The sequence below is a fragment of the Lycium barbarum genome, chromosome 2, assembly GCF_019175385.1.
Source record: "Lycium barbarum isolate Lr01 chromosome 2, ASM1917538v2, whole genome shotgun sequence".
In the NCBI taxonomy this organism is placed as follows: Eukaryota; Viridiplantae; Streptophyta; class Magnoliopsida; order Solanales; family Solanaceae; genus Lycium; species Lycium barbarum.
Window position 1 is genome coordinate 143,767,863 of NC_083338.1, and position 24,282 is coordinate 143,792,144.

Consider the following 24,282-nt stretch of genomic DNA (forward strand, 5'->3'; position numbering starts at 1 on the left):
AGCTCCGGCGGGGGCGGCGGCGGCTAGGAGAGAAAATGGGGGGAAATGTTTAGGGTTCTTGTTAGGAGAGAAGAAGAGCCAAATCTGAAAATTAGGGTGTGTTGTGCAAATATGTGTTGGATCCCATCATTAATTAACCCCCTTTTTCTTATAATATAAACAAACACCCCTTTTTATGCCCAAAAATAATGAAACCATACCCCTTTGTCCCCAACACATCACCTCAATTAACTTTAAAAAAAAAAAAAAAGTGATAAGACCTTTACTTTAATCGAATTCTTGCTCCGCGTTTAAAAATTAATTGCTCTAATTTTTTCTACACTGTCGGACTGTACTAAAATATAGTTAATTAATACATGTATAAATAATAACGCAAGTATAAAATATAAACATTAATGTCTATGATATGAAAATGTATTGCTATAAAATTAAGAAACAATTATTAATTGCACAAAAAATTGTAGTATTACGCTGTACATGTGCAAAATAATGATTCCTGAAAAATGACAATAAATTGAGAAAATTCCTAAAATAAGGATAATCATCAATAAATGGTTGAAAAAAAATGTAAAAACGTCTAAAAAAATGTATTTCGTGCTCTTTAACGAATCAGGGCCCCCCCAAAACGTTAATTTTAAGCACGTCGAGCCAAAATTAGGTGTCAACATATACTACTCACCTAGGGGCTAATGGATAAATAATAATTGTTACACAAGTCCCTCTATATTTACAAGTATGCCCCCTCTCTAGAATTCTCTACATGCCTAGAATATTCTAAGGCTTTTCAAGAAAGTCTTCCTAAATATTTTATAAGATTCTAGAGTCTCTCCAAGAAAACTCTCCATGGCTCTAGAATCTTCCCATAAATGCTAGCATCTTTGCCATGTAAGCATCCACATGTCTAAAATATGTGCTTATGTGGCAAGATGACTTGGAAGGTCATCACATTCTCCCCCACCTGATGTTGCGACGACCGCGGCGTATTGCTGCAACATAAACTCTCGAATCTTGTCTTTAAATTGCCACAAGTCTCCATAACGCTCCCATGTGGCCTCTTCCGGTGGTTGCCCCTTCCAGTGGACGAGGAACATGGCGGTGGCTTTCTGCCCTTGTTTTCGTCTGGCCTGGTAATCAATGATTGCCTCAATTTCCCGATCATGAGAGACGGTGATGGCAATCGGCGCCCGACTCGACTGACCTCGGCTGGGATCATCCTTGTCTTCATGGTATGACTTGAGCACGCTAGCATGGAAGACGGGGTGAATCTTAAGATGAGGCGGTAACTCCAACTTATATGAGATCTTGCCCGCCTTGGCAACGATCCTAAACGGCCCCTCATACTTCCGTACCAAGTTCTGATGCACGTCCCGTAGTGTCTTAAACTGCCTTGGATTAAACTTCACCAAAACCATGTCCCCAACCTTATAATCTGTGGGACGACGCTTGCGGTCAGCAAACTTCTTCATCTTCTTTGCTGCCTTATCCAAGTAGGACTTAGCAGTGTCAAGCTGCTCCTCGAACCCCTTGGCCATATGGTAAGCCCCCAAACTCTTCCCCTCGAACGCTGCCGGTAGTGAATGTGGAGTTTGTGGTTGCTGGCCTGTGGCTAGCTCAAATGGTGTCCGACCTGTGGACTCACTCCGCTGCAGGTTATAGGAGAACTGGGCTAGGTCTAAGAGCCTTGCCCAATCCTTCTGGTGTGCACTCACATAATGCCTCAAATAGCACTCCAACAAAGCATTGACCCGTTCTGTTTGTCCATCCGTTTGTGGGTGGAAACTAGTGGAAAAGTGCAGCTCCGTGCCAAGTATGTCGAACAACTCCCTCCAAAAGTTCCCAGTGAAGCGGGGGTCACAATCACTGATGATATGCCTTGGTAAGCCCCAATATTTGACCACGTTCTTGAAGAATAATTTGGCGGCTTCCTTAGCTGTACATCCTGGTGAAGCGGGCATGATAGTGGCATATTTCGAAAATCTATCCACGACCACCATGATAGTTCCATAACCGTCGGACTTCGGTAGACAGGTGATAAAGTCCATAGTCACGCTCTCCCATGGACGCTCCGCTATCGGTAGTGGCTCCAAAAGTCCTCCGGGCTTCCTTTGTTCAACCTTGTCTTGTTGGCACACAAGACAAGTCTGGACATAACACTCTATGTCCTCACGCATGCGTGGCCAATAATAGACCGACTCAACCAAGGCTCTAGTGCGGCGTTGACCTGGGTGACCGGCCCATAAGGTGTCGTGGCTCTCCTTCATAATACGTCGCCTAATATCTCCAAACTTCGGCACGTAGACTCTCCGACCTGTGGTGAGTAATATACCGTCTTCCACCCAAAAGCGCCTCGTCTTCCCCTGGGTGGCTAACTCCATAAGCTGCTTAGCTGTGGGGTCATGTTGCATGCCTTCCTTTATAGCCTCTCGTATATCCCAACTTGCCGAAGTAATGGCAGCAAGCTCGGCCTTTCTACTCAAGGCATCGGCTACAACGTTACCCTTGCCCGGCTTATACTCCAACACATAGTCGAACTCAGCCAAGAAATCTTGCCACCTAGCCTGTTTTGGTGTGAGCTTTTTCTGTGTCTGGAAGTAGCTAGTGGCCACATTGTCAGTCTTGACCACGAACTTCGACCCCAGCAAATAATGTCTCCATATGCGAAGACAATGCACAATGGCAGTCATCTCCTTCTCTTGTACCGTGTAACGCCGCTCCGTATCGTTCAACTTGCGGCTCTCGAACGCTATGGGATGCCTATCTTGCATCAGGACACCCCCAATGGCAAATTCAGAAGCATCTGTATGCACCTCGAACATTTTGCTGAAGTCGGGCAGCGCTAAAACTGGCTCCTCTGTCACGGCTGCCTTGAGGTCTTCAAATGCCTTTTGGCAGTGCTCCGTCCATCCCCATGATTTGTTCTTCTTTAACAACTCGGTCAAGGGTGCTGCCTTACCTGAATAGCCATTGATAAAACGTCGGTAGAAATTAACAAGGCCAAGGAAGGATCTCAACTCGGTTACCTTTGTAGGTGCCTCCCACTCTTGGATAGCCCGTACCTTAGCCTCATCCATGCGTAGCTCGCCATTGCTAATAACATGGCCCAAGAAGTGCACCTTTGATTTTGCAAACTCGCACTTTTCCCTCTTGATGTATAGCTCGTTCTCTCGCAAGACTTGGAAAACCTTTCGTAAGTGTTCCACGTGCTCCCCCAAGGTGTTACTGTAGATGACTATATCATCCAAGTAGACTACCACGAACTGATCCAGGTAGGGATGAAAGATCTCATTCATGAGAGTGCAAAATGTGGCGGGTGCGTTGGTTAATCCGAAGGGCATCACCAACCACTCGAAGGCTCCGTACCTTGTCACACAGGCTGTCTTTGGTTTGTCCCCTTCTGCAATCCGAACCTGGTAGTAACCTTTGCGAAGATCCACCTTGGTAAAGTACTTGGCTTGTCCAAGTCTATCAAATAAGTCGGCAATGAGCGGGATCGGGTACTTGTTCTTCACTGTGACCTTATTAAGTGCCCGATAGTCTATACACGGGCGCAATGATCCATCCTTCTTCTTTTGAAACAACACCGGTGCACCAAAGGGTGCCTTCGATGGGCGAATGTGGCCGGCATCTAGTAACTCCTTTAGTTGCTTCCTAAGCTCCTCCAACTCAGGCGGTGCCATGCGATAAGGGGCAAATGCCGGTGGCTTAGCCCCTGGTTCCAACTCAATCTTATGATCCACCTCACGTCTAGGAGGCAAGTGCTTAGGTAGCTCATCGGGCATGACATCTTTGTTCTCCTCGAGCAACTTCTCTATGCAAGGAGGCAGTGTGTCCTGGGGACCCTTGTATTCTTCCAAACTTGCAATGGTTGCCATGAATGTCGGCTCTCCTTTCTTAAGACCTTTGATTAGCTGCATAGCTGAAAGTTGTGTTTGTCCCTTTACATGCGGTATAGTCACTGTAGGCACCATGCAAGCTCCTTCTCGCTCCAAGACCAAGAGACGTTTGAGGTAGGGGTCGATCATCGCGTGGCAATGCCTAAAGAACTCTTGTCCCAGAACAATGTCAAAGATGTCCATAGTAGTGGCGGTAAAATTTGTCGTACCATTCCAATCGCCCAATTTGACACCAACGCCATTAGCTACACCACGAGCATTTTCTGGCTTAGCATTCACAGTCTTAACGAGGGCATTAATTGGAGCGAGCTTCAACTCTAGTCTTTTCGCTGCAGCCTCGGTCACAAAATTGTGAGTCGCTCCAGTGTCCTCCAATGCCCGAGCGAGCTTGTTGTTTATAGTGAGATCCACGTATTGATTTCTATTCTCGTTGGGTTGGATGGGTTGCTCCTTGACAACGCCACATATGCTTATCATACCTAACTGTGCAGTGCCTGAACTCTCTCCTTGCGTCTGCTCCTTTCGATCACGAACCATTGCATTGAGGCTCTTCAAGTCGGGGCAATTTCTGAAGCCGTGTGGTCCTCCACATATGTAGCATCCCTTTTTCTCGACCTGCGCCTTCTTCTCAGCATAGCCCTGACGACCATTTGACTTTTTGCCATCGAACTTGTTGGCATCTTGAGTCCTGGAGCAGTATTGTTGAGACTCCTTGTTCTTACCACGGTCTCCCCCACCTGTGGTATTGCCACCCCTTGACTCATGACCTTTGCCTTTGTCGCGTTTATCATGCTTGAAATCCATCAAAGACTCGGCCTCCACTATGGCTTGGTCTATATCACTGACTTGTCGGCGTTGCAACTCTTGCTTAGCCCAGTTCTGTAACCCGTCCATGAAGTGAAATAACAAGTCATCACTAGTGAGGTTGGGAATTTGAAGCATAAGGGTGGTGAACTCCTTGACATAGTAGCGAATGCTCCCTGTCTGCTTCAACTCTCTAAGTTTGCGCCTTGCCTCATACAAGACATTATTTGGGAAGAACTGTCGTTTAAACTCATGCTTGAACTGATCCCACGTGTTGATTGTGCATAGACCTCTGTTAGCATCGGCGACCTTTCTTCTCCACCATAACATGGCAGTCTCTGTTAGGTACAACACAGCGGTGTTGATCTTGGCCTCATCGTCCCTCACTTTTCCATGCCTGAAATAATTCTCCAAGTGCCAAAGAAAGTTCTCCACTTCTTGTGCATCACGAACCCCTTTGAACACTGGTGGCTTGGGAGCCTCGATCTTAGCCTCCCTCGTCACGACAACATTGTTGGCTGCCTTGGTCACACTAACATCAATATGCTCTTCGAGTGCCACTATCTTTGCCTTCATGGCATCGATAGTACTTAACGCCTCCATGAGTCTGCACTCTAGGGCAGTGATGGTTTGTTTTACCTCAATCTCAGCCTGCATGTGCCCTTCCAAGTCATTTCGGATGCATTCAATCTCTTCAAGAGTATGCCCCTCAAGAACGCTAAGAGTGCCCTCCACCTTGCCCAAACGTTGGCCAAATATGTCGATGGCGTCCATCCCCACGTTAACCTTCATAACCCACTCTTTACCGAGTGAGACGTCCTCGGACAGGACCTCCACGTCATCCTCGCTCGCCTCAGTGGTAGATGGTTCTTGGGATGTAAGCCCTTCATTTGGCACAACCTCTGGCGGCACCTCCTGGCTCTTGTTGGCGTCATTCCTCTTTTTGTTATGGCCCTTCTTGCCAGCTGCATCCTGGATGACATTGGCTTGGGTTTTAGCAGCGTTGATTTCTCCGTCGTTTGCCATTCCCTCAGTCGTAACCTTCGCTTTGATACCACGTTGTCACGTCCTTAGTCTTCAACTAAGCGCACGTGCAGCACTTGACAACTCGCTCACGTTCTTGCACAACTTGCTCACGATCTTGCTATGCCAAGTCAGCCTAGATTACTACACTTAAGATCACTAAGGGAATAATAATTAAGAAAGACAAGAGAATTTTGCTAGAAGGAAGCTTTGTATTAGAGAGAACTTGAATTGTTTTTCTTGATGATTTTTACAAATGTATGCCCCTCTATTTATACTACTCACCTAGGGGCTAATGGATAAATAATAATTGTTACACAAGTCCCTCTATATTTACAAGTATGCCCCCTCTCTAGAATTCTCTACATGCCTAGAATATTCTAAGGCTTTTCAAGAAAGTCTTCCTAAATATTTTATAAGAATCTAGAGTCTCTCCAAGAAAACTCTCCATGGCTCTAGAATCTTCCCATAAATGCTAGCATCTTTGCCATGTAAGCATCCACATGTCTAAAATATGTGCTTACGTGGCAAGATGACTTGGAAGGTCATCACAACTAGCTCTATAACGTTATGAAGCCACTAACCATTGACAACGTCAGAAGGACTATCTCTAACTTGGTTTACCAGAATCCTTATTACATTTTCTGATTTCGGGACAATACCCTGTTACCACAAGGGATACAAGTACATCGCACTGAACCTTATGGGTAACTTCTGCGTCTGAAATCCCAAGTGATTTAAGTAATAATTGCTCAACCAAGGCATATATCTGGACCTGTACTTTTGAATTAAATGATGGATATGCTTGAAGGTTTAAGCGTTCTACTGTCTCTACACAGGAATTTCCCTGCTGCAGGTGTTTCTGCTGTATCCCTTTTTGTCCTTACCCTTAAAGATATAGGTTTTTCTAATTCTTCCATTAAAGGATTAGCTTCACTGTATTAATTTTTCTCCAGATTTTTTAAGATTCCTTCGGCAGTCATTTTCCATGAGTCTTAATCAAACTTGTTTATTGGGCCGTATAGCTTATATATGGCGTATTTATTACATCATCCCATCATCCTCATGGGTAACTTCTGTTGACTTATGATGAACTGCATGAATCTCAGGACTATTTAGTTTGCCAATTTGTACATCAGCGTACTTCCTTTTTGCTGAATGGTAACGTCGAGGGCATATGCTCATTTACGAAAAGCCTCGTTATATGATATTTTGGTTTGACTTTTCTCTGCAGGGATTTTGTGATGACATGACTTTGGAGTTCTTCCTTGTCTCATATGATGATATTGGTGGCATTGCTTGCAGAAGAGTTGCGGAGTTATGTAAACCTTTCTCTGCATATGCCCCAATATTTTGGACTTCGAATACCATATTCATTAAGTCGCCTTTATCTTCAGAAGAAGAAAACATATATAAGAGTCGCATGCATATTCGGCCCCTTGCTGAAGCTGATGACCCATGTGAGATATTGCCTAGTTCTGATAAGAGAGCAGTCTTGAGCATGCTTTGCATGAACTCAAGCTACGACTTGGTTATTCCTGATTTGGCAGGAGACACTGTAAATCCTAGGCAGGCAGAGGGAAGGATTTGGCAGTATGAAGATGGGACCTTTGGGTTTGGGTTTCTGCGAGACAATTACATATAGACTTGAGGTGTATTGCTCAAAATGGTCAGATATTGGAGACAGCAGATTTTTCTAGTGATTGATCTTGCTGTGTACATTAATAGACAGAGATAGAAATGCAGCAGGAAATTTCCTATTTATATTCTTGTACATATTCGTAGGTTTCTTTTCGCTGGCAAGATTCTGGTTCTGTTGTGTCATTTGTGACAGTAAAATGTTGTTTTCAATGTAACCTAGGTATTTTCAAGCTTCCTTTTCTGTGACTGGATTCAACTCTTTTCCTACTCTTTGTTCTTTCCCTTTTGGATTCATTCAGTTTCATTTTGGCATGGCAGGGTGTAAAGATGATTTGCTGATTACGTCATTATCTATCATGTTGAACTTTGATATACTCACTCATTAATCAGCATTTTAAAGTTTCCATTGTGCATGTAGCCCTTGTAGCATTTTATATCTTTGTTCCGTCTCCCACAAATGCTGATTGTAATTTGTGGTTAGCTACTGGCAGTTTCTGTTTCACGACTCTCACCAAAATATTCATAGATCTCTAAGGACTTTCTGAATTGAATGGCTGGTGAATTTTGTGAACTTCCAAACATCCTGCTGATCACTGTTGCTTTCACACTTTTTTTTTTTTTTTTTTGGGTATACTGAGAAGTTTCTGATTCTTCACAAGTACTTGTGTGTTTGTTTCTATATCTTGCCTTATGTGGAAAGAGTAACAGAAGATTTGTATGTTGTGCCAAATTTTGCCGCCTTTTTACAAAATTTGCTACTCCCATGTCAAGTTTCCAGAGTACTATCCATGTGGCGAGCAACTTGGTAAGGTTGTTGAAATTTTTGAAATTCTTCAGTTTATTTCTCAGTTACTAACTAGTTGTCCTGTTTTACTAGCAGCTAGACTGCTCTAGCCTTGAAAAACTGGCAATGAAGAAATGGTTCAGTTAGAAAGTTTCTTTCGCCTTGGATTAAATTGTTAGGGTCTGTGCTGTTGCGGTATCTCTTCTTGACCTTATAATGAGAAACTTAATACCTAGATTTACTCAAAAGGATCTGTATCAGGGCAATAGAACTGGAGAAGAATCGTCTTCCATCATTTGGATCAAGTGAGATACAAAGAATTCCATATCTAGTTTGAGGGTAGAAAGAGTATGTTGCGAAGATCTGCATGGCGTTGGATAGGCAAAGCTGTGTTATATTCAATCTCATTTAACATCCACACAATACAAGTGAAGCACAAGAAACAAAGGTCAAAAATCTTCACACAGAAGTAGATTATAGTTCAGCATCAATTTAATGGAAGCAGATGAGAAAAAGCATAGGCTGCGGAAGGAAGTGCATTAATGCAAGCTGAAGAAGGCTTCAGATTCTTGAATAAAGCAGACATGTAAGACATGATAGCGGAAAGCTAATCAACGATCAACTGGGGTTGGCTCTTTATGATTCTGCAGTAACTTCTGTTGTTATCGCGGGAATCGTCTCATGGTCACCCTCAAGCTTGCTTAAGTTGCCTTTCTCCTTGATAAGTTGAATATGGTGATGTTTACAGTAGAGGCGCCCTTCATGTGCGATATAGTTGGAAGGGCTGATTGTACAACCTCCATGGCTACATTTGAAGCAGCTCTTGTGGTATGGTGTACCATTAACTTGTACCTATAAAGTATGAACACACAATCGAGTTTTAACGTAGCACGTATTGCACTCGTTGGGTTGCTGGTTAGGGAGTGAATTATTCAGCTATTAAAACTAGTATAACTAATACCATATTTGGTAGCATTTAGTTGCTACATATAAAATTCAGCATTCCAAGTACGTTGTTGGTTACCAGCTTACAATCCCGCATAACTAATACATATATAAGTTATGAGGGAATCTATATATTATTTTATGCTATACATGAATAACTAAATCCTACACTCTAACCAGCAACCAAACGGCACCCAAACTTTGGCAAAAGATTACTAAATGGTGGTGTTACCTTTTCTGTTGGATAGACAATTTTCTTGCAGCCAAAACATTTCTCCCTTGTTCCACCGAACATGCTTGTCACTTTAGCTACCTGTGGTTTCTGTTTCAAAGATTCAACTTGCATTGTGAATCCCTTAAAATTTAATATCTCTTCTCATTAGCTACTGTGAGTTAATTGAATCAAGAAAACTCAGATAGCTGCATTCCTAGTCTATAAAGCTCTCTACTTGACGGCACGGGGTATAACTTGAGGCAAACAAACTGTACAACTCTCATGGAGTCTTTAGTGTTTATTCATTCTTGATTGAGGCACATATTAGAGAAATTTGATATGTAATATAGAATATGCCCTTAATTATTCCTTAAAATGAAATCGAAATCTACGTACTGGTTGAGGTTACTCAAACTATAATACTTCTTCTATCTCAAAAAGAATAAATAAGAATGGAAGTATGTCAGTTTTCTGTTTACATTCAGACATTAATTTCTTAAAATAATTTTAACATATTTAAAACTATATAAAATACTTGAAAAGTGTAGTAAAAAGAGTATAAGGATTAGTGGTCAATTAGCTCAGTATCTGCTCATGAAAGCAAGTCACATTTTTTTTTCTCAATGAAACATAAAATACTTGCTGTGCTCGCTGTGTTAGTTCAATTTAATCTAGAATTATCATCATAAAACGACCTAAGTACGTAGTTCCAACTGTTGAAGTTGAAATTCTAACGGGTAACGGCCGTACAAACAATTAAGAGTAATATAGATATATTCGGTGCGAATAAAGAGCAACATCAACGATTCGCAGTGGCATAAGGTTGATAAAGCACTTAATCTGCGACGAAGGTGACTTCGCCGTGAAGATCAGAGAGTTTTCGCCATAGCAGAACCAAATCAGAATTGTGTGAAATAGCGCTGCGAATGAGCGGGAAACTGTTGAAATGGGCGAGTTAGTTTCTGACAGGTGATATACTTGGTGGCATAAAACGGTTTGAGCTGCTTTTGGGCTTCAATTGGGCCTATTCTGTGTTTTGGGCCAAGCAAAAAATTCAGGTAAAATTCATTGGGCAATTCGCAGAATTGCCATTCTTTTAGGGTGGTCTTTAAATTTTGCCCCTCATATTTAAAATCTTTAAATTTTGCCATTCGGCTAAATCTCATGGGTTTCAGGTTCGAACCCCCACACAGTCAAAATTTTAAAAAAAATTCGCAAGGCAGAGTTTAAATTTCGCTATGCTCCCATCGGCATACACTTATGAAGGAATTATCAAAGTTATGCTGGACCCGGCATACTTATGACTTATGGGCAAACTTGGCATAAGTATGCCGGTTCCGACATAACTTTGGTAATTCCTTCACAAGTTTATGCCGGATCCGGCATAAAAGTTTGCCCATTAAAAGTATGCCCCCATCGGCATAAATTTGTTAAGGAATTACCAAACTTATGCCGATGGGGGCATACTTATGCCTTATGGGCAAACTTTGTCTTGAAGCATATATATGTATTTTTTTTTAACTTTTCAAGGTAAACTTTTAGTAATGCCTTAACTAAAAGTGTGCCCAATAAAACATAACTAAAAGTATACCCTATAAGGCGTAAGTTTTCCTTAAGGCATAACTAAAAGTTTGTCTTATAAGGCAAAGTTTAAATTTTGTTATGCCCCCTCCGGCAGATTTTTAGTTATGTTTAACTAAAAGTCTGTCGGAGGGGGCAGACTTTGCCTTGAGGCATATATATATATATATATATATATATATATATATATATATATATATATATATATTTTGTACTTTTCGAGGTAAACTTTTAATTATGCCTTAATTAAAAAATGTGTCCCAAAGACAACTAAAAGTATGCCCATAAGGCGGAACTTTTCCTTAAAGCATAACTTAAACTTTGCCTTATAAGACAAAGTCTATGCCTTAAGAATAGTTCTTGCCTTATGGGGCATAATTTTGTTATGCCTTAACTAAAATTCTGCCCATGAGGCATAACTAAGCTATGTCTTAGGAAAAATTCTGCCTTATGGGGCCGACTTTTAGTTATACCGGATCCGGTATAACTTTAGCTTTTTCTTAAAGATAGTATGCTGGATCCGGCATACACTCCCCCAGTCCTGCCTTGCGAAATTATTTTTTAATTTTATGCCTGAGCGGGGTTTCGAACCCATAACTTCATGTATTCGCTCACCTTTCCAAGCAAAGGGCAACACTTAAAGACCACAAATATGAAGGGCAAAATTTAAAGACCACAAATTTGAGGGGAAAAATTTAAAGACCACCCCAAACGAAGGGCAATTCGTGCAAAAAAATGAAATTCATAAATAATCCAGTTATTTTTGTGCGGATTATCCGTCAAAAGCACTCGTCTTTAAATTTTTTTGTCCTTCGCCTACTACCCGAGGTTCTGAATCCGGACCCCAGCTCAGTAAAAAAATAAATTGTAAGGCAGAGTTTTGCATGCGAATAAAAACTCTAACTTGCGATTTTTTAAAAAAAAAAAATTGACTGAGCGGTGTTCGAACCCGAAACCAAGGAATTTTCTGCGAAGGGAAAACATTAAACACCACCAATTTGAGGGGCAAAAATTGAGGACCATTTCCCTTGAAGGAAGATCGTGCAAATGATCCGTTCACAGATGGTCTCCATAACGAGTGCTCTTGATTTTTTGGCCCCTAAAATTAGAAATTTGCTGCAAAGCTATTGTTTGTGGACATAAATTAGTTTTAGTACCAGGCCATTCAAAAGAAAGGAAGTTTCAAGTATCTTGGATCTATTATACAGTGAGATGGGGATATCGATGACGATGTTTCACATCGTATTGGTGCAGGGTAGATGAAATGGAGGCTCGCCTACGGAGTGCTGTTTGATAAGAAAGTGCCACCAAAACTTAAAGGCAAGTTCTACAAAGTGGTGGTTAGACCGACTTTATTGTATGACGCGGAGTGTTGGCCAGTCAAGAAATTACACGTTCAGAAGATGAAAGTCGCGGAAATGTGAATGCTGCGGTGGATGTGTGGGCACACTAGGAGGGATAGAATTAAGAATAAAGATATCCGAGACAAGGTGGGAGTGACATCGGTGGAGGACAAGATGCGGGAAGCGAGGCTGAGATGGTTTGGGCATGTGAAGAGGAGAGACACAGATGCCCCAGTGCGGAGGTGTGAGAGGTTGGCTATGGACGGTTTCAGGAGAGGCAAATGGAGGCCGAAGATGTATGGGGGAGAGGTGTTTAGACAGGATATGGCACAGTTTCAGCTCACCGAAGACATGACCTTAAAGGTTGTGGAGGACTCAGATTAGGATAAAAGGCTAGGTGGCTTATCCTTTCACCATAGTAGTTGTAGTTTTGCTCATTTGTTTATTGCCATTTGATTTCTGCATTTGTTTGCTGCTTATATTTGTTGGGTCGTTGTACTTTGGCTATCTTATTTATCTATAGTAATTAATGCTCCTTTCTCTCCGGACTGTTCTACCGTGACTTTCTCGCTTTTGTTATTCCTTGTTTTCATATTGTTTTCGATATGCTTGATCCTATCTGACCTTTTGTCTTGTTTTCCTCTCTTGAGCCGAGGGTTTTTCGGAAACAGCCGCCCTACCTTTCAAGGTGGGGGTTAGGTCTGCGTACACTCTACCCTCCCCAGACCCAACAAGGCGGGATTATACTGGGCTTGTTGTTGTTGAAGAAATTCATAATATTTCAAGACAGTGAGGCTCAATTGACCATAAGTTTTGTGTTATATGCAAAAGTTAGAACTTATGCCTGATGAACAACAGAGGCAAAGCTTTTGTTATCTATCAGGCATAAGTTTCGGCTTTTGCCTATAAGGCAGAAGTTCAGATATTCCAAGACAGTGAACCTGCCCAATTAACCACAACTTTTACCTATAGACAAAAGCTAGAACATATATGCCTAATGAGCAACAAAAGTTCTTCCCAACAAATTTTTCAAGTTAAAGTTATTTTTTAATGATTTTGTTAAGTGGAGACAAAAATTCAAGACCCGGGCATTTTTGGGGATACCACGTCATTTCCTGTAAATAATCACCTCTGCTGATCCGGTAGGAATTATAAATAACTTGTTTCAAAATTACGACATAGTTTATACTAAACTCCTTGGGAGAGGATTTATGGCAAGCCATCCATCAGAAAATGCTGGTGATCCACCAGAATTTATAAACAAAATAAAAAAAGATTAATTGAGCTGATTGTATAGTTAACCAGGTCTCTTGCTAGTGGGTGTTGACAAGTATTGGTAAAATCATGAAGTGTATGCAAACTGGTTTTAGACACCATTATTATTAAAAAGAAAAAGGAAGTCACCAAAGGTTCACTTCCGACAAGCAAAGACATATAGAATATGATCAGACGGCAAATTCAATTAGGAATGTCCGAATTGTGTCGCTTTTGTCATATGTATCTTCCTGCTCATTGCCATTTGTTCTTTCGTTCTCATCGAGACTGGGTCCTCGGTTATTTCTCTCCTGTCTTCTTCCTCTTTTTGCAACCATTTTGATACCTTCAATGTTCCATTTCAAAGCTGCCCAAGTAATTTGAATAAATTAATTACACCCCACAAATCAAGAATCATCACAAAGTCAATGGATGAGCTAAAAGAAGATGATCAAATCCTTTTCAAACTTAAACAAGCTTGTTCTGATCTCAAGAACCTTCTTCAACTCTCATACAACGTCGAAACAAGTTTAGCAGAAATAGAAGAGAAATTTGATGGTATGCAAGAAAATCTATCAGTAACTTCAAGAAGAATAGCTCCATTATAATCTCTTTCTATTGCCAACAAGGCCCTTGATACAAGGATCAACAGAGCAATTTCTCCAGCTCTTTCACTTCTTGCAAGTTTCAAACTCTCTGAATCCCTCCAGCGTAGGCTTCTTGAACTTGCTTCTAAATTAGCTAACGAGAAATCATCGAATAAAAGGCTCGAAAAACTGATCAAGTATGTGGACACAGTGGACAATTTGAATGAGGCAATTCAATAAGCAAAGAGTGTGAACCAGCTATTCAAAAGTTGCAAGAAGTGGTGGAGTTTTTAAGCAGGACTAAAGCTACTGATCAATTCAGGACGCATCGGTTGAGAGAGACTTTGATTACACTTAAAGCTCTTTGTGAAACTGAAGTTGATGCTATGAGATTTGATGGACTGCTTGATGACGCTTTGTTGAATTTGCAAGATGAATATGAGAGTTTGTTGAATAAAATGAGGCATAGGAGTTTTATGGAGGTAAAATGTGATTGTGATGATAATCAAGATGATCTGGCTGCAGATATGGTGCCTACTGATTTGGGAAGTGAATTAGAGGTTGAAGTGCTTACAAGAATCTCTGAGACTTTGGCTGCAAATGACTATCTTGACATATGTATTGATATCTTTGAGAAGGTAAAAAAAATCTTTTTTTATTTTCTAGCAGCATATTTAGCCTTCTGCTGTTTGAGCCGTGGGTCAATCGGAAACAGTCTCTCTATCCCCATAAAGGTAGAGGTAAGGTCTGCGTACATCTTACCCTCCCCAGACCCCACTTGTGGGATTACACTGGGTATGTTGTTGTTGTTGTAGTAGTTTTAGCCTTTTGCTATCTCACAGAACCATTGATCGTTGATGTCTCTATGTTATATAATGTGATCGTCTCATCTAAAGGGTTAATCTGTTACAGAGAACACACATTTTTCTTACTTAACTAGGTCTTCAACCCTATATATATGACTCGATTCCTTTCGGTAGCTATTGGACTAAAGATGGGCCTTGAAATCATACTTAACAAGCTCTAGTAACTTATGTCTTATTCAGTAGATATTAGCTTGATTTATCATTGATCACTTTTTCTATCTACTTATGCTCTTTCGATAAGCATGAACTGAGAAAGTGAAATAAATAGGAATATTTCCTGATCTAATTAATTACAATAGGGACTGTCTACATTCTCAGAGATTGTTTCATCAAGAATGACTCAACAAAACTATCTGATGATAGTTATTATAATTTCATTCCAACAGTTTTCCAGTTTTCTCAATGGCTTAAGATTTAATGTATACGGATACTAATTATGAGCCGAGGTCTATCAGAAATAGCCTCTCTATCCCACAAAAATAGGGGTAAGGTCTGTGCGACCCCACTTGTGGGATCAAACAGGGTATGTTGTTGTTGTTGGATACTAATAATGATTATGGTATTCTGCTTCATCCCACAGGTATGATATAAAAGAGCAGCCAAAGCATTGATGAGACTGAATCCAGAGTACCTAAAAACATACAGCCCCGAAGAAATCGACGAGATTGAATGGGAGAGCCTGGAGACAACGATATCCCTTTGGATCCAACACTTTAAACTTGCTATCAAGAATGTATTTGTATCAGAAAAGAAACTCTGCTGCCAAGTTTTAGGCACAATAATGGATGGAGTAATATGGCCTGAGTGTTTCGTCAAGATAATGGCTGTCTTCTTTCGATTTGGCGAAGGAGTTGCACGAAGCAAGAAAGAACCCCAAAAGCTCTTCAAGCTCTTAGACATGTTCGAATCGCTGGAAAAGTTGAAACACGAATTCTCAGAGATTTTCGCTGATGAAGCTGCTGCTGGTGTCTGTTCGCGATATAGAGAACTTGAGAAACTTCTAGTACATTCCTCTACCAAAGTGTTTTTCGAGCTTGGCCTTCAAATTGAGGCTAATCAAGATGTTCTTCCCCCTCAAGATGGTTCAGTTCCAAAACTTGTTCGTCATGCCATTAACTATCTCAAATACCTGCTAACGGCTGCCTATAGCGCAACAATGATCAGAGTCCTCAGGACTGAACAAATATGGAAAGCTGGAATACTTTCAACACCCGAAACGGATGAAAACTTGCTCAAAGGTGCAATGTCCAACATCATGGACGCCATACGGAGGAATGTTGAATCTAAAAGATTGAGGTATAAAGATAAAGTATTGCCTCACGTGTTTGTCATGAATACTTATTGGTACATTTACATGAGGACTAGAAATACAGAACTCGGGAAGCTCATGGGAGATCAGTATATGAAGAAGGCATACAAAATTGTGGCTGAAGAATCAGCTTATTCGTATCAAAAACAAGCATGGGGTCCTCTAGTGAGGCTGCTGGATAGAGAAGAAATTAAGAGAGTTGACAAAGACGGAATTACTGCTATGGTACGAGGGAAAATGGAGGCGTTTACTAAAGGATTTGATGACATTACTCAAAGGCATAAAAGCTTTTATCATATCCCTGATGTAGACTTAAGAGAGCAAATGAGAGAGGCCACTGTGAAACTTGTCGTGCCTGTATATACCGAATTCTTGAACAATTTCGCGTTTTCTTTACATGTCAAGTCCTATCCTTCACCCGAGTACATAGAAGATTCACTGAATCAGATGTTTGAGGTTGCTGATCATAAGAGTTCTGTAAAATCATCTTTCAGGCTGCGACATATGAGAGATCCTTCGGATGGTAGTAAATCATTATCAGGCGAACAATCTCACAGGAGCAAAGACTTTAGGAGGTCCAAGTCGAGCGTCATTGATAACTGATAAGTTTTTCAAGTAATGTGACTTGAAGGACAACTATTTGTTAGAAGAAATGTGATTGCATCTTTTGCGTTAAGCTGTTGTTAAGATTACCACCAAAAAGTTGTGTGCAATATAAGGCAACTTGAAGGTGAACCCGTAAATTCATTCTTTTTCATTACTATTATATTAGGTAGGCGTTTGGACATGCGGTTTGAAACCATGAGGTGAAATTAGCGTTTTGACATACATTTCATCTCGTGGTTTCAAACCATGATTTGAAACCCCAAATCATGATTTGGGATTTCAAATCCTGATTTCAAAAAATTTAAATATAAAACTTGACCCATAAGTTTATATTTTATAAAAAAAAATCTATAAGTTGGTAAATATTTTTAACAATTACTCCCACCAGCTGTTTACCAATCTCATTAGCTTCCACCAACCTTAAGTTATGTCTATCACGTGGGAGAATTATATTAAAGAGGAGTTACATTACTATTCATGTTAAATTTTCATTTTTATTGAACTAAATTTTGATCAATTGATATTGTATTTTTTAGAAAGGTCTTCTAGTAGCATATTAATTTTGTTATGAACTATGACTTGCTCATTTGTTAAGATTGTACAAGAATTGTAAATGTTCTGATAGTTTTACAACTTATGGGTTTTTATGTCTATAAGAGAAAATACAACTTAAGATATCCAAATTACATGTCCAAACATGATTTTAAACTATGATTTCGTTTCAAACCATGCCCAAACGGCTTCTATGTATGGCGTTTTCAAGTATTGTTTTTTTGAGCACACGTGCCTCCATGCCAAAAAAAGATGCATATTCTGGACATTTTGTCGTGGATGCCAAAAAAAAATGGGGTTTATCTCATATAATCTTTTTAGTTATTATTAAATTATTTAAAATTGAAAATTTAATGTAGTTGGTAACCTGCAAAACAAAATACTGTTAAATCCTAAAAATGAATTTACTACTCCACAGAGTATATTTTTGTTTACTTATTTTTTTCCGTGCAAGTTACCCTTCAAAGTTCCCCAGCAAAATCAAAGATCAGAAGATAGAATAATCCCATTTCACAAATAGAATCATTCCATCATCAAAATCTCCTCCGACTATTTTATCCTCAAATAAATCTTCTCTCAACCAAAACCATTGCCTTAAAAAACAAAAAAAATCCAAATCTTTCCTTCAAACCCCAATTCTCACAAAAATGGCAAACACAGATGAAATTGACAACATTTCCTCCTTATCATTCACTGATTTCCCTGAAGATGTTCAGCTCAACATCCTGTCATTTCTCACTCTATCAGATATCTCCAAGTTCGCTTGCACTTCAAAACGCTTCGTTTCTCTTTGTCGTGATGACCCGAAACTCTGGTTTTCCATGTGTCAACGCAAATTCGGATCCAAAACCCAAATTAACAAATGGGGTAATGGTAAGATTTCATATAAAATTCTTTACAATACCCTTTTGATATATGAGAATTTAATTGGTTTTTGGAGAAGAAGTGGTGCTGAATGTGATTCACCGTTAATCTTTTTTGAATGGGGTCCATTTTATTTAGCTGGTTCTAGGGTAAAACCATCAAGAAATGGTAGTTATGAAGTGATAAAGTTGCCTTTTTTATGGATGGGGATTACATCTAAGGGTGAAATTGTGAACTATCTTGATCCTGATGGGAAAGTTGAGTTGACCGAAAACGCGATGAATTTAGATGATTTGGGTTCTGCTGTGAGGGAATTGTTGATTCCAGTGAATGTGAATTTTAATGGGGGAAGTCATATCGTTGTGGAGGAAAATGGGAGTGCATTTGGGTATTCTTGTAAAGTTTCAAGCTCAGGGAATGTGAGGGAAGAGGAGTATGAGGATCTATGTGGGTCCCCGGGGAGTTTACCGGATAGGTTGATGTCTGAGATTTATCAGTATTTTGCGAACAAGACGAGTCGTGGTGGGAATGGGTCAGCGAGGAGGCAAAGAAGGAGGGAGAAGGAAAGACTAGGAAGAAGGAAGTGGGAGTGCGAAGATTATGTGAAAATAGTGAATAGTTCGCCTACGCCGGCTAGGCCTTTGCAGGGCTTGTGGAAGGTATATAATTTGCAAATTAGTTTTTGTGTTCTTGGCCGTGGAAGTATTCTGTTAGATAGAACTTGATATTCATTAGCAGTTCTGTATTTTCATGAAAGTAAGGTTTGGCCTTTGGTTCGTTCTTGAGGATTTGCATGTGTATAAGTAAAGCATCAAACTCTATAGTGTTACCAAATTCTGACCTAAGTAATTTTAAGTAATAGTAAGTAAAGAATAAAACTACATAGAGACAACTAGGTAGCCTCTCTACCTTCACAAGGTAGGTGTAAGGTTTGCGTATATACCACCCTCCCCTGACCCCACTTGTGGGATTACACTGGGTATGTTGTTGTAGAGATGACTAGGTAGAGCCTTGATTTTTTTACAAGGTGAAATCGCATGTGATTGTAAACCTGGTAAGATTCATGTGTGTATTGTGAGTGTCAAATTGATGCAAAGTATTAGTCTCCAGTGAAGTGTAAGAGCAAGGTTGTATGGCGTTAAAACTAAAAGCACATCAAGTATTAACATTTGAAAGCCTAGTCGCAAACCAGTTAGGGTAACTGTGATTCAAACCCCCTAAGCTTTGGCAAACTAGCACTAGCTCTATAACGTTATGAAGCCACTAACCATTGACAACGTCAGAAGGACTATTTCTAACTTGGTTTACCAGAATCCTTATTACATTTTCTGATTTCGGGACAATACCCTGTTACCACAAGGGATCCAAGTACATCGTACTGAACCTTAAGGGTAACTTCTGCGTCTGAAATCCCAAGTGATTTAAGTAATAATTGCTCAACCAAGGCATATATCTGGACCTGTACTTTTGAATTAAATGATGGATATGCTTGAAGGTTTAAGCGTTCTACTGTCTCTACACAGGAATTTTGCTGCTGCAGGTGTTTCTGCTGTATCCCTTTTTGTCCTTACCCTTAAAGATATAGGTTTTTCTAATTCTTCCATTCAAGGATTAGCTTCACTATATTAATTTTTCTCCAGATCTTTTAAGATTCCTTCGGCAGTCATTTTCTACGAGTCTTAATCAAACTTGTTTATTGGGCCGTATAGCTTATATATGGCGTATTTATTACATCATCCCATCATCCTCATGGGTAACTTACGATGAACTGCATGAATCTCAGGACTATTTAGTTTGCCAGTTTGTACATCAGCGTACTTCCTTTTTGCTGAATGGTAATGTCGAGGGCATATGCTCATTTACGAAAAGCCTCGTTATATGATATTTTGGTTTGACTTTTCTCTGCAGGGATTTTGTGATGACATGACGTTGGAGTTCTTCCTCGTCTCATATGATGATATTGGTGGCATTGCTTGCAGAAAAGTTGCGGAGTTATGTAAACCTACCTCTGCATATGCCCCAGTATTTTGGACTTCGAATACCATATTCATTAAGTCGCCTTTATCTTCAGAAGAAGAAAACATATATGAGAGTCGCGTGCATATTCAGCCCCTTGCTGAAGCTGATGACCCATGTGAGATTTTGCCTAGTTCTGATAAGAGAGCAGTCTTGAGCATGCTTTGCATGAACTCAAGCTACGACTTGGTTATTCCTGATTTGGCAGGAGACACTGTAAATCCTAGGCAGGCGGAGGGAAGGATTTGGCAGTATGAAGATGGGACCTTTGGGTTTGGGTTTCTGCGAGACGATTACATTATAGACTTGAGGTGTATTGCTCAAAATGGTCAGATATTGGAGACAGCAGATTTTTCTAGTGATTGATCTTGCTGTGTACATTAATAGACAGATAGAAATGCAGCAGGAAATTTCCTATTTATATTCTTGTACATATTCGTAGGTTTCTTTTCGCTAGCAAGATTCTTGTTCTGTTGTGTCATTTGTGACAGTAAAATGTTGTTTTCAATGTAACCTAGGTATTTTCAAGCTTCCTTTTCTGTGACTGGATTCAACTCTTTTCCTACTCTTTGTTCTTTCCCTTTTGGATTCGTTCAGTTTCATTTTGGCATGGCAGGGTGTAAAGATGATTAGCCGATTACGTCATTATCTATCATGTTGAACTTTGATATACTCACTCATTAATCAGCATTTTAAAGTTTTCATTGTGCATGTAGCCCTTGTAGCATTTTATATCTTTGTTCCGTCTCCCACAAATGCTGATTGTAATTTGTGGTTAGCTACTGGCAGTTTCTGTTTCACGACTCTCACCAAAATATTCATAGATCTCTAAGGACTTTCTGAATTGAATGGCTGGTGAATTGTGTGAACTTCCAAACATCCTGCTGATCACTGTTGCTTTCACACATTTTTTTTTTTGGGGTATACTGAGAAGTTTCTGATTCTTCACAAGTACTTGTATGTTTGTTTCTATATCTTGCCTTATGTGGAAAGAGTGTGGAAAGAAGTAACAGAAGATTTGTATCTTGTGCCAAATTTTGCCGCCTTTTTACAAAATTTGCTACTCCCATGTCAACTTTCCAGAGTACTATCCATGTGGCGAGCAACTTGGTACGGTTGTTGAAATTTTTGAAATTCTTCAGTTTATTTCTCAGTTACTAACTAGTTGTCCTGTTTTACTAGCAGCTAGACTGCTCTAGCCTTGAGAAACTGGCAATGAAGAAATGGTTCAGTTAGAAAGTTTCTTTCGCCTTGGGTTAAATTGTTAGGGTCTGTGCTGTTGCGGTATCTCTTCTTGACCTTGTAATGAGAAACTTAATACCTAGATTTACTCAAAAGGATCTGTATCAGGGCAATAGAACTGGAGAAGAATCATCTTCCATCATTTGGATCATGTGAGATACAAAGAATTCCATATCTAGTTTGAGGGTAGAAAGAGTATGTTGCGAAGATCTGCATGGCGTTGGATAGGCAAAGCTGTGTTATATTCAATCTCATTTAACATCCACACAATACAAGTGAAGCACAAGAAACAAAGGTCAAAAATCTTCACACAGAAGTAGATTATAGTTCAGCATCAATTTAATGGAAGCAGATGAGAAAAAGCATAGGCTGAGGAAAGGAAGTGCATTAATGCAAGCTGAAGAAGGCTTCAGATTCTTGAATAAAGCAGACATGTAAGACATGATAGCGGAAAGCTAATCAACGATCAACTGGGTTGGCTCTTTATGATTCTGCAGTAACTTCTGTTGTTATCGCGGGAATCGTCTCATGGTCACCCTCAAGCTTGCTTAAGTTGCCTTTCTCCTTGATAAGTTGAATATGGTGATGTTTACAGTAGAGGCGCCCTTCATGAGCGATATAGTTGGAAGGGCTGATTGTACAACCTCCATGGCTACATTTGAAGCAGCTCTTGTGGTATGGTGTACCATTAACTTGTACCTATAAAGTATGAACACACATTCGGGTTTTAACGTAGCATGTATTGCACTCGTTGGGTTGCTGGTTAGGGAGTGAATTATTCAGCTATTAAAACTAGTATAACTAATACCATATTTGGTAGCATTTAGTTGCTACATATAAAATTCAGCATTCCAAGTACGTTGTTGGTTACCAGCTTACAATTCCGCATAACTAATACATATGTAAGTTATGAGAGAATCTATATATTATTTTATGCTATACATGAATAACTAAATCCTACACTCTAACCAGCAACCAAACGGCCCCCAAACTTTGGCAAAAGATTACTAAATGGTGGTGTTACCTTTTCTGTTGGATAGACAGTTTTCTTGCAGCCAAAACATTTCTCCCTTGTTCCACCAAACATGCTTGTCACTTTAGCTACCTGTGGTTTCTGTTTCAAAGATTCAACTTGCATTTAGTAAGTATAACCTAATATTATGTGTCAGCAAAGCTTGATGATTCATTCTCCATTACCTCACTGTCAATAGGTTTCTGTGGCTTCACAATTTTTGGTGTCCCTGTAATATTTTGAATTGTCAATAAGTTTCTGTTTTGCAAAAGTTATTTGGAATTATCCATGTTATCCTCTACCTTCAAAGCTTTTATCCAAACTGCCAGTCTGTTTGAAGAGCTGATCAAAGTGTGGTCTACAGTAAAGAACTCCTTCAAAGGAATTGTAGTTGCCAAGCTGCCAATTGAATATAGTTGAAGATTAGTGTAATAGTTAAGTCCAATGCCTTGAATTGGACGTCCAATATAAACTGATGACATTTGTAGCATCTAAATAGTGAATATGACATATAAGCTAATAATATTGAATATAAAACTCAAATCTACTTCTTTTGACTCTGAACAAGTCACATAAACCTTATCCAGAGACCATTTTACAGTGTGTTACATGGTTGTATCATAGTCCCTCCGTCCCAATTCATGTTGCACAATTTGGATTCTTAATTTTGACCGTGAATAATCTTTAATTTTTTTTTAAAATGAAAATTATATATTCGGAAACTACACAAGAAGTACTGCAAGGCAGAACAAGTAACAACTCAAAATATCTAAAAGGCATATTAAAAAATCACGGTCGAAAAAAAAAATCGTTTCACTCTCGAAATCCGAAAGATGTCACATAAATTGGGGAAGGAAGAAGTATATAATTTATGCATAACCTGATGATTGCAATCAAAATTGAAAATTAATATTGGAGTTAGACCTTGCAGAACCTGTGTATGGATGGAATGGGAGGAAAAGAAGAGAAGTACTTTTAAGCTGAACAAAAAATCTCATGCCAGACAGTAAATCTTTATGAGATTGCCATGGTAGGTAGAATAGAAGTTATAAGTAGAATTACATGAAAAGAAAAAAGTGTTAGGAAGAAACCTTGAGGGTGCCCTTGCAGTGATGGCATCTGAAACAAGCTTTGTGATAGATTCTGTTATCTGCAGTTAATTTGTCAACCAGATAGACAGTTTTGTCACAAGCCATGCACTTTTGGGTTGTTCCTGCAAATGCCATAGCTGTGATCAAGTTATAGAGAAAACAAAAAATGGTCTTTAAGTTTCTTCCCCTTCCTTTCTTGTTTTTTCTGCAGCAGAGAGCACTTGGTTTTCGAGAAAAAGATAGAAAGAATGGCTGTAAGATAAGGATGAGAAGGCAGAGAAAATATGATGATGAGGCTGAGAACAGCAATTTAAGTAATTAGAGAAATGGACATTTTATCTTGTCCCCAGTGTACAGCACCTAACAACTCTGCAGACTTTTTCTTTTTAATTTTTCTTCAATAATTTTATCAGTTTCAAATCTTCTTATCTGTAAAGATATACTCCTGTATTTTTTGGTTGAAACTACAGTAAGCTGAGGTTAAAAGAAAATTATCTGCAGTAGCTTTGTCCTATGATTTAGACGCAGCGTGTTGGTACGTCGGAAAACAAGTTACTTAAAAATCAAAAAAATAATTTTCCTTATGGGTGTAGAGAAACAAGTTCGATAAGTGGTATTCCATGCTGATTGTCTTCTCCCATCCCACCACCCCAAC

The 24,282-nt window shown here is 39.6% G+C and overlaps 3 protein-coding genes and 1 pseudogene across 3 annotated transcripts; 2 read left to right on the forward strand and 2 right to left on the reverse strand.

The window, feature by feature from the left end:
• Nucleotides 1-8,518: 8,518 nt before the first annotated feature.
• On the reverse strand, nucleotides 8,519-9,436 carry LOC132629077 (LIM domain-containing protein WLIM1-like). The gene is made up of 2 exons (XM_060344815.1): nucleotides 9,323-9,436; nucleotides 8,519-8,997 (listed from the first exon to the last, which is right to left on the reverse strand). Exons 1-2 carry the CDS (start codon nucleotides 9,434-9,436, stop codon nucleotides 8,782-8,784), a joined length of 330 nt encoding a protein of 109 aa, XP_060200798.1. The 3' UTR covers nucleotides 8,519-8,781.
• A 4,115-nt stretch (nucleotides 9,437-13,551) lies between these two features.
• LOC132629078 (exocyst complex component EXO70I-like) lies at nucleotides 13,552-16,847 on the forward strand (annotated as a pseudogene).
• A 976-nt stretch (nucleotides 16,848-17,823) lies between these two features.
• Nucleotides 17,824-20,828, forward strand: LOC132627764 (F-box protein At3g12350). Its single transcript, XM_060343340.1, has 2 exons — nucleotides 17,824-18,925; nucleotides 20,175-20,828. Exons 1-2 carry the CDS (start codon nucleotides 18,050-18,052, stop codon nucleotides 20,646-20,648), a joined length of 1,350 nt encoding a protein of 449 aa, XP_060199323.1. The 5' UTR covers nucleotides 17,824-18,049; the 3' UTR covers nucleotides 20,649-20,828.
• Nucleotides 20,829-21,744: 916 nt separating this feature from the next.
• LOC132627765 (LIM domain-containing protein WLIM1-like) lies at nucleotides 21,745-23,929 on the reverse strand. The gene is made up of 5 exons (XM_060343341.1): nucleotides 23,628-23,929; nucleotides 22,839-22,935; nucleotides 22,722-22,765; nucleotides 22,549-22,638; nucleotides 21,745-22,223 (listed from the first exon to the last, which is right to left on the reverse strand). Exons 1-5 carry the CDS (start codon nucleotides 23,760-23,762, stop codon nucleotides 22,008-22,010), a joined length of 582 nt encoding a protein of 193 aa, XP_060199324.1. The 5' UTR covers nucleotides 23,763-23,929; the 3' UTR covers nucleotides 21,745-22,007.
• Between the last annotated feature and the right edge of the window lie 353 nt (nucleotides 23,930-24,282).